Source organism: Rutilus rutilus (genome assembly GCF_951802725.1).
Source record: "Rutilus rutilus genome assembly, chromosome: 4".
Lineage (NCBI taxonomy): Eukaryota > Metazoa > Chordata > Actinopteri > Cypriniformes > Leuciscidae > Rutilus > Rutilus rutilus.
In genome coordinates, this window is record NC_140212.1 from 1,666,645 (window position 1) to 1,677,738 (window position 11,094).

General features: G+C 41.0%; 1 protein-coding gene across 1 annotated transcript; it reads left to right on the forward strand.

Moving 5' to 3' along the window:
* Nucleotides 1-1,632: 1,632 nt before the first annotated feature.
* On the forward strand, nucleotides 1,633-3,863 carry LOC311288943 (uncharacterized protein). Its single transcript, XM_084406634.1, has 3 exons — nucleotides 1,633-1,712; nucleotides 2,330-2,558; nucleotides 2,757-3,863. Exons 2-3 carry the CDS (start codon nucleotides 2,492-2,494, stop codon nucleotides 3,554-3,556), a joined length of 867 nt encoding a protein of 288 aa, XP_084262760.1. The 5' UTR covers nucleotides 1,633-1,712; nucleotides 2,330-2,491; the 3' UTR covers nucleotides 3,557-3,863.
* The last annotated feature ends 7,231 nt before the right edge of the window (nucleotides 3,864-11,094 follow it).

The following is an 11,094-nucleotide window of genomic DNA, read 5'->3' on the forward strand; positions in this document are numbered from 1 at the left end:
CTATCTATCTATCTATCACTTGTCTATCTATCTATCTATCTATCAATTGTCTATCTATCTATCTATCTCTTGTCTATCTATCTATCTATCTATCTATCACTTGTCTATCTATCTATCACTTGTCTATCTATCTATCTATCTATTCCTTTCTGGAATACTCTGCTCTCTTGTTATTGTCAGCGTTGCTTTGTAGTCAAGGTAAGCCCATCTTCGATTCTCAGCTTCCCTTATATTTTTAACTTCACATAATTGTGTATTTTAGTTGGACGCGTTGCCACATTAAACAAACAGCCGCGAGTGAAAATTATTATTGTTAAAGCCTAATTTGCACTTTAAGCCTCTGCTCCTAGCACTTTCAAAGCGAAAGTTGGCCCATTATCGCGTTATCCACTTAATTGCAAGACCGAACCAGCTGTACTCACTCAAGCGGTGAAAGCATTCTTCTGTATATCTGTGTATTTTGCGCGCTGTCGCGGAAGCGTCAGCGGAAGCGTTCAGCTCTCGTGTTCAGCCTCCTCGTGTGAAGACCGACTCGGGTAAAGACCATCGACTCTACCTGCGCGACTCCACCGAGCAGGGACACCAGAAAGGCACTTAAAATTCGCCTTTTCCCTTTCCACTTCTTATCTTATCTTTCTCCCGAATCAGCATGTGTTTTCAACACATTCCTGTTATCGTTCGACAACGCCCTTTCATCACGCGCACAAGGCAGCGCGATACTACTAATCTGCGTCCCATTCTCTCATCCTCACACACTCCTCTCTCTCTTTCCGTGGGTCTATGGAATTGTCAGTCAGCAGTCAACAAAGCTGACTTCATTCCAGCCTTTGCATCTCATTCTACTCTCAGTATCCTGGGCTTGACTGAGACCTGGATTCGTCCTGAAGACTCAGCAACCCCCGCTGCTCTCTCTAGCAATTTCTCCTTTTCTCACTCCCCTCGCCAGTCTGGGAGGGGTGGCGGGACAGGGCTTCTCGTTTCCAACAATTGGAAATACTCAGCGCTCTCTTCTCTATGCAACAACAATTCATTTGAATATCATGCTATCACACTTACAACTCCCAGTAAGATCCATATTGTAGTAATTTATCGCCCCCCAGGTCAGCTGGGTAACTTCGTAGAGGAGCTGGATGTGCTGCTGTCCTCTTTCCCTGAGGACGGCACCCCACTTCTAGTCTTCGGTGACTTCAACATTCATCTCGAAAAACCACATGCAACAGACTTCACCTCTCTACTAGCCTCCTTCGATCTCAAACGACTCATCACCACAGGTACTCACAAATCAGGCAACCAACTGGACCTGGTCTACACACGCAACTGCATCACAGACAACATTTTGGTGAGGCCTCTCCATGTTTCAGATCATTTCCTCATCACCTTCAGTCTACAACTCGCTACCCCTGCGCCACCAACCCCACCACCAGTCACCCTCAGGCGAAACCTACGCTCACTTTCCCCCTCCCACCTCTCCTCTGCCGTGTCTTCTTCTCTTCCCCCACCCTCACAATTCTCATCTCTGGATGTGAATACTGCAACGGATACCCTATGCTCCACACTAACCTCTACTCTAGACAATATCTGCCCTCTCTCCTCCAGGCCAGCACGCGCTACTCCTTCTAACCCCTGGCTATCTGAGGTTCTTCGTGAACACCGGACCGAACTCAGGGCAGCAGAGAGGAAATGGCGCAAATCAAAAGACTCATCTGACCTGAGTATGTATAAATCTCTCCTCTCGTCCTTTTCTGCTGATGTTCATGCTGCAAAATCTTCTTATTTCCACAACAAGATCAACAGCTCCTCCAACGCACGACTACTCTTCAAGACATTCAACTCACTCCTCTGTCCACCTCCACCACCACCCTCCTCCTCCTTAACTGCCGATGATTTTGCAAACTTCTTCACCAACAAAACAACAACTATCAGCAGTCAATTCTCAGCTCCACACACACAGGAACCCAGACCGACCCCTTCCACAGCCAATACCCCTCTGTCCTCCTTTTCGCCGCTAACAGAGGAAGAAGTATCTACACTTCTCCTCTCCAGTCACCCTACCACCTGCCCTCTAGACCCCATCCCCTCACACCTTCTACAAGCCATCTCTCCCACACTTCTACCAGCACTCACACACATCATCAACTCATCCCTCCATACTGGCACCTTCCCTACAGCATTCAAGCAGGCTCGGGTCACTCCACTGCTTAAAAAACCAACGCTAAACACATCTTTTGTAGAGAATTACAGACCCATCTCTCTCCTACCATTCATTGCAAAAACACTTGAAAGAGCTGTTTTCAACCAAGTAACATCCTTCTTGTCTCTAAACAACCAGCTGGATGTCAACCAATCTGGCTTCAAGAAAGGGCATTCAACTGAGACTGCATTACTGTCGGTCACAGAAGCCCTACGGATTGCAAAAGCTGCTTCCAAATCTTCACTCCTCATTCTCCTTGATCTGTCTGCTGCCTTCGACACCGTGAACCATCAGATCCTTATGTCCAGCCTCTCATCACTGGGCATCACAGGAACTTCACTCGACTGGTTTGAATCCTATCTCACAGGTAGGTCCTTCAAAGTCGCATGGAGAGGCGAGGTATCCAGAGCACATCAACTGACCACAGGGGTTCCCCAGGGTTCAGTTCTCGGTCCCCTCCTCTTCTCCATCTACACTACATCACTGGGACACATCATACAGGCACATGGTTTCTCCTACCACTGCTATGCTGATGACACACAATTCTTCCTCTCATTTCGACCAGATGATCCCACAGTAGCTGCACGGGTCTCGAGCTGTCTGGCAGACATCTCCACATGGATGAAGGAACATCACCTGCAGCTCAACCTGGCAAAGACTGAGCTGCTCGTCCTCCCTGCCAATCCGTCTCTACAGCACGACTTCACCATCCAGCTTGATTCATCATCAATCACACCATCAAGGTCGGTCAGAAATCTGGGAGTAACGTTTGATGACCAGCTGACCTTCACAGATCACATTTCAAAGACAGCTCGATCATGCAGGTTTGCGCTGCACAACATCAGGAAGATCAGGCCTTTCCTAACTGAGCACGCAACACAACTCCTCGTCCAGGCCCTGGTCATTTCTAGGCTTGACTACTGCAATGCTCTTCTGGCCGGACTTCCAGCATGTGCTACCAAACCTCTACAGATGATCCAGAATGCTGCAGCTCGTCTTGTCTTCAACGAGCCCAAGAGGGCCCACGTCACCCCTCTGTTAATCTCTCTGCACTGGCTACCTCTCGCTGCTCGCATCAAGTTCAAGGCATTGACGCTTGCTTACAGATCTATCACAGGCTCAGCTCCCTCCTACCTTCACTCACTCCTACGAGCCTACATCCCCACCAGACGCCTACGATCAATCAACAAGCGACGTCTCGTGGTTCCATCACAGAAAGCCACAAGATCACTTTCCAGATCATTCTCATTCACAGTTCCATGCTGGTGGAACACTCTCCCCACCCTCATCCGGAATGCTGAATCCCTGACAACATTCAAAAAACAGCTGAAAACCCATCTCTTCCATGAGCACCTAAACTCATAAAAAAAAAATAAAAAAAAAAAACCTTTCCCTTAAAATCCCACTTATCATGCTTATGCTACTCTGAATAATGCCTGAACTTCGTATTCTGAACACTTCTTGCGTTGTTGTTGTCTTTTACCTCTTCATGATGACTCGCTTAATTTAGTCCTGATTTGTAAGTCGCTTTGGATAAAAGCGTCTGCTAAATGACTAAATGTAAATGTAAATGTAAATCTATCTATCTATCAATTGTCTATCTATCTATCTATCACTTGTCTATCTATCTATCTATCTATCACTTGTCTATCTATCTATCTATCTATCTATCTGTCAGTCTATCTATCATCTATCTATCTATCTATCAATTGTCTATCTATCTGTCTGTCTGTCTATCTATCTATCTATCTATCTATCTATCTATCAGTCTATCAATTGTCTATCTATCTGTCTGTCTGTCTATCTATCTATCTATCTATCTATCTATCTATCTATCTATCTATCTATCTATCTATCTATCTATCTATCCGTCAGTCTATCTATCCATCTATCTGATAGACAGGCAGACAGATACACTTTGTCAAGTCAACATAATCTGACTAAATCTGCTAATTTAATTAGTCTAACTGTAGATTATCCATTAATACAGAATGTGTGTATATAACAGCTTATTGTAATGTAACTTCAAATGTGTGAACGAACCATATCAGAAATTAAAGTTTGAACTGTTTTGTAAAACTTAATCTACTGTCTTTCTTTCTCTCATGTATTTCTAAGTGTTTGTCTTTGAGTTCAACATCTTATTAATGTAGCGTTTCAGAGCTCAGAAAACATGAGCTAATAGTTTTGCATAAATCAAACCAATGGTTGTAACGATAAATTGCTTCATTTTTTCCCTGTCTAAGGTAATTTGCTTTTCATTGTAAACATGAATCTGCTACCTGGATCATCACACTGAGGTGCGTTCATACGCCCCGCCGCTCTCACAAAGAGCGACTGAGGAAACAACTCAACAATCAAATCACACACACACACACACACACACACCACTTGATTTCTCTTGTTGTTAAAAGTAACTTGGATGATGAAAGGAAGGGTAAAACCTTTCACAATGACATTTCATCCAAAAATCATTCTCCAAAAGTTGAATCTTCATTCAGCCAAAAACAATCTGCAGGCCGTCAAGCATGAATGTGATGCCAGATTTGGAATAATTGGAACATTGGAAAGAAGAGTGTGTGTGTGTGTGTGTGTGTGTGTGTGTGTGTGTGTGTGTGTGTGTGTGTGTGTGTGTGTATGTGAGATTGAAAACCCCTCCAAGTGGTTCAAATATTAAAACCACGAGGCGGCTGTTGCTTTGCATATTTCACTGCATGTGCTCAAAAATCTGCTGTTTTCCACTGATCCAGAAAAAACGAGTCAAACTGAGAGTTTAATACGCTCTATAGACACACACACACACACACACACACACACACACACACACACACACACACACACACACAGCACATGACAAGGACCGCAAACAGCATCACTGACATGCTGTTGATTTTCACAGACAATAATTTCGAATGTATAAACAAGCCAAGAACAGTAGTGTCCCGACAATAGAAGTGAACGGGGAAAGTTGCCAGAGGGATAAAATCCAGAGATGTGAAGCTCGTGTTTTTGTTCAAGCACCTCCATGAATTATTCAATATAAACTTGTCCAAATCATCCTTTTGATGTGGGACTTCTGTTCTGTTCTAGGTGGATGGACTTCTGCGGATGTTTGATCCATGTAAAACACTGTTACGATCTACACACAACAGTGTTAACAACTAGTTAGTGATTCATTCCAGCGATCACACTAGTGTTATTTTAGCACGTGGAATATTTCTGTAGCTTTACTTTCAAAGCTGTGCATTTGGATTTTTTTCAAGTAAAATTCCATTAATCTATTCTAAGGGCCCTATTTTAACGATCTGAAACGCAAGTATCAAACGCGAAACGCAAGTAACTTTGTGGGCGGATCTCGGCACTGTTGCTATAGAGAGCCTAAGTCCCTCCCCTTCCGGTCGACCACCATGGGACCTTATTTCGGAAAAATATTGTATGGTAGTCAATGGCGAGAGACAACAAATACTTTGATCTCGTTTGAATTGTGCCCTGATTTACACATATGATGTTTGTCAATTTAAAAGATACATTTTAAATTCAAGAAAGTCACAGCTTGATGTAAAACTGCTGAGGTATAGACTGTGAAAATACGTAATTACAAAGACTACAAACCCAGAAGGCGCACATGCGACGTCATACCTTTTCTCTCAATGAATGAAGCTAACTTTACTGAAGCTAAAGTCTGTCATTTTTTCTATAGTCTTACATTATAATCGTAACGTAACGCCGTCATGCCTGAGTGTTTTGAGCCAGAATACACACATACGAGCAACGGATCTTGTGACGTAAATAGTGCGAGACGAGAGATGTGGTTCATTGAGCGATTTTCACATAAACTAAACGTTACTCTTCTGTTTTATGACAAACTGCGACTTTCTTGACTTTCATAATTACCTTTTAAATTGACAAACATCATATGTGTAGTTCAGGGCACAGTTCAGACGGAATAAAGTTATCTCTCGCCATTGACTTCCATACATATTTTTTCCGAAATAAGGTCCCATGAGCCGGAAGCGGAGGGGCGGGACTTAGGCTCTCTATTATACCGGCGGGATAAATGACTCTTGCGCCCGACGCAAATCTAAAATGTGTTGGTCTGAAGTAGCTTCATTACTCATAGGTGTGGTTTGGGCGTAACGTGCAATAAACCAATCAGAGCGTCATCTCACATTCCCTTTAAAGGGATAGTTCACTTTGAAATTAAATTTTGGTATGTTTTAGCTTACCTCAAGGGCATCCAAGATGTAGGTGTCTTTTTTCCGCAGTAGTTTAAATTTTGATATTTTTAGGTCAAACCGTTCTTGTCTGTCAGTCATATAATGCAGGTCTATGGTCACGGTCTCAAAGAGCAGCCATCCACAGAGTCCAAATTAAAACAATTCCCCATCGTCCAAATGAAACAATTCCCCATCGTAAGTACACATTGATGGCCTAAGACACGAAACGAGCGGTTTGTGTGAGAAAACGAACAGTATTTATATCGTTTTTAGCTCTTATAAACAGCCACGTCCAAGTGATCTGAGGGCGCGCGCGCATCCTGGTGTGTGACGTGTACGCAGACTGGTGCATAGATATATACACTAGATGTCGCCTTGGCTACGGCAGTTCATTGGAACGAATATCTTTAATGCGACATCTAGTGTATATATATCTATACTGCGCCCTCAGATCAGATCACTTAGACGTGGCTGTTTATAAGAGCTAAAAACGATATAAATACTGTTCGTTTTCTCACACAAACCGCTCGTTTCGTGTCTTAGGCCATCAATGTGTACTTACGATGGGGAATTGTTTAATTTGGACGAAGGGGAATTGTTTTAATTTGGACTTTGTGCATGCGTTTTGAGACAGTGACCATAGACCTGCATTATATGACTGACAGACAAGAACGGTTTGACCTAAAAATATCAAAATTGAAACTACTGCGGAAAAAAAGAAACCTACATCTTGGATGCCCTTGAGGTAAGCTAAAACATACCAACATTTAATTTCAAAGTGAACTATCCCAAGGAGACCGACGTTCTCGTCAGGGCTGTAAAAGACAGAGAAGTGACATTGGGGATGGAGAAACACACCCAAATTAGCTTCGGTTAAACAGGCGTATAATAATTTGGGTAAATGTGTAAGCTAGATTTATGCCTATTTTTTACACATCTTCATGGACACCACAATGATTTCCCTCATGTGGAATATTTTTCCTTGTACTTATGTTTGCAAAAATGTCAACTGCTGCGTCTGTGTAGAGTAGAGAAGGAAAGTGTATGTGCGTTGTGCACACGCTACATTATGGCCAAGCACGCGCCCTTAAAATAGCATCTGAATAACACGCGCAACGCGCCACTGACTTTAGACTAGGTTTCTCCTGGTCTGTGGCGGAATTGTTTTCTGAAACTGCAAAATAGCACCAGGGAACGTTTGCGCCGGAACACACCTCCTCTTTTCACTGAACCGCCACCGGGAGTGCAAGTTCATTCCCTAATTTACCAACGTGCGTCTGTGGAGGGAAAAGTCCGCTGTGCGTCGGGTGCAAAATAGGAATGATACATGCGTCGGTGTACAAAGTCAATTGCGCTGGGTGCAAGATAGGACCCCTTAATGTTTGTTTATTACATTCTGAGGGTTTGAAATATTCAGCCTTAGAACAAACCAGAGATTCATTTCTGATTCATTCATTCATGAACTGATTCATTCAAAACACTGATTCATTCAGTAATGACAAGTTGCTAAACAGTTCGGCTGTGGTTTCATACACTGACAGAATAATGTTTATTGAACTATTTTATAAAATCAATATGACATATTTGCTATTTGAGCACAACAGCACTTATGCTTATGATACGACAAAACTCATGGGAGAAAAATGGCCCTGTATATCTTGAATGAATAAATAGACGCTTGCTGTCAAAGGTCCCGCGTCCAATCAAACGCATTGGTATTCTGCCACAAATTCATGTCAAATTAGACAAAAGTCAACATCCTAATAAGTCATAAACAAAACAACACAAAGCAGAAGAACATGCAAACCCAGACGACATTAAACAAGGGCTTACTGTTTGATTCTGCTGAATTCACTGCTGAAACTGTACAACTAGTATGTTGACATGAGGAGGAGAGAGATGCTAATATCCCATTACTGAGCGTTTCCCCTGATCTCAGTATGAAATGTTATTAAACAGAGCTGGATTACACAGCAGACGAGGGTAATCTCTAATCTAACCCCAGCGCCGCCCACATAATCCTGCATAATCTGCCGGGATTACAGACAATAAAAACTTAAATCTCTTTAAACACTACTTTAAACTTTGAGCACACTTCTCAGAGCTCGTTATGAATCGCATGCATTATTAATCAGAATATATTAGCTCTTATAAATTTAAATACTTAGATGCACACGGATTGTGCATTAATTTCCATGGCAACCCACAGCCTGACATTCGAACTCAATAAAATGATCTTTCCTCCCAAATGAGTTCCTTAATGAGGAGGAGGAGGATTTCATTTAATCCGGTTATATATCAGCAAAGTCAACATAAAGTTGCTCTTTTATTTCATTAAAGCCGTAAGAATATTATTGCTCGAGAATGTTCTGGTCTCTCTATTATCAGATTACTTCCGCTTTTAAAGACACAAATGGATGCTGAAACGCTAAACTTAGAGATGCACGGAATTGCAAAGCATGTTAAACATACGTGATCTGAGGAATCATTCACAAGCAGAGCACAGATGTGAGAGATGTTGAGTTCGTTTCAAACCCTTTTTTGTTGAATGCATTGATTTAGAAATGTGCTTGTGCTATTAAATGCAATGCTGCTGTATCTAGTAATATATCTACAAATATATATCTACAAACATGCATTATTATTTACTCGTGTGAGAGATGACGGATGTTTTTTAGCCTTTTATTAATTTCATGATGCATGAAATATGTGACCCTGGACCACAAAACTAGTCACATGGGTCAATTTGTTTAAATTGAGATTTATACATCATTTGAAAGCTGAATAAATAAGATTTCCATTGATGTATGGTTTATTAAGATAGGACAATATTTGGTTCGAGATACAACTATTGAAAATCTGGAATCTGAGGGTGCAAAAAAATCTAAACATTGAGAAAATCTCCTTTAAATTTGACCATTTATGTTCGCGATTTTGCTGCATTCACTCACAAAACTAAATGTTTTATATATTTACGGTAGGAAATTTACAAAATATCTTCATGGAACATGATCTTTACTTAATATCCTAATGATTTTTGGCATAAAAGAAAAATCGATAATTTTGACCCATACAATGTATTGTCGGCTATTGCCACAAATATACCCGTTCGACATGTGACTGTTTTTTGCGATCCAGGGTCATCTATGTAATAATCATGACGATTAATCAAAGTCATGGATTCAACAAGAGGCTGATGAGGAAAAGCTGTACCATGAACTCAATAAAGCGAAACCTTCACTAGCCACAGACCAAACGAGGCAAACCATTAACCCACACACACACACACACACACACATCACTGCTTATCGCAGTCAAACGCAAGGCTTTGCCATGTATCGAACCAGACGTCGGATCCGATCAATGAGTGCTTGCTGGACAAGGTTTTCCATTTACACACCTCTACGACTCCTCACTCGCTCATATATTATGGAGGGAAATCGCAGGGATGATTTGCTCCCTGTCAGATCTATTAAGACGAATAAAGACACATTACTCACGACAGCCCGAGGAGGATATTAACTAACACTTCTTACTCGCTTTCTAATCTCCTGAATAATAAAACCATGTTACATCATGTGGGAAAGTGGATTATAAACACTCATCATTCTATAATCACTGCGTCGTCTAAACCGCAACATATTTGCTCAAAAATAATCTGTGTCATATGATGTTTCTCAACCCAGTACCAACAAATATTGGAAAATAAAACTACAAATTGTTTCATGTTTGAGGAAAGTGTCAATACTAGGGTGAAATCCAACAAAACTGTCAAGAAATGGGTCATATTTCACACCAAAATCAATACAGGCCCCTCTCTCTCTCTCTCTCTATATATATATATATATTTACAGACTATGGTGTATTTAATATTTATAATAATGACTAATTATTATATAATAATATTAATTATAATTACCATATAGAATATGGTATATTTAATATAAAAAGATATATATATATATATACATATGCTTTTCATATATAATGTGTAATATATATATATATATATATATATATATATATATATTCATTATTTATGTTTTAGACTTATGAATAAATAATGTATGTATGAATAATAGACAAAACATTTTTTTAATGCACATTATAGTTTCTAATTTTCTTTATATATTTTTTTCTTTGTAGGGGTGAAACATGATCCAGAATTTCTTAAAGAGATTCAACCAATATCCTAAATGACTTACGGAGAGGAGTAAATGAGTTTGGGGAGTTTTTAAATCACTGGGTTTAAGATGAGAGATGAATCTGATCTACAGAGAGAATGAGTCTGGTCTACGGAGAGAAATATGAGACATTTGTGTAACTTTAATAAAGTTCTGCTCCGTGCTGAACGCTGTAATTGCTAGATGAGGCATTCCTGCTTTGCATCCCAGCGGATCGTGTCTATATCAACCCACGGACGTCTGGTTACCTGAGCAACGCATTTCTGCCGTCCCTCCATTCATCACCGTACACTGCATGTGATTCTCAAACACACACCGTTTACCCAGAGATCTTCACTCACACACACACACACACACACACTCTCATGGAACTCTCTGTTCTTCTGTGCAGATCTCCATTCATCACCGTACACTGCACGTGATTTTCAAACACAAACCGTTTAACCAGAGATCTTCACACACACACACACACACACACACACACACACACACACACTCTTGG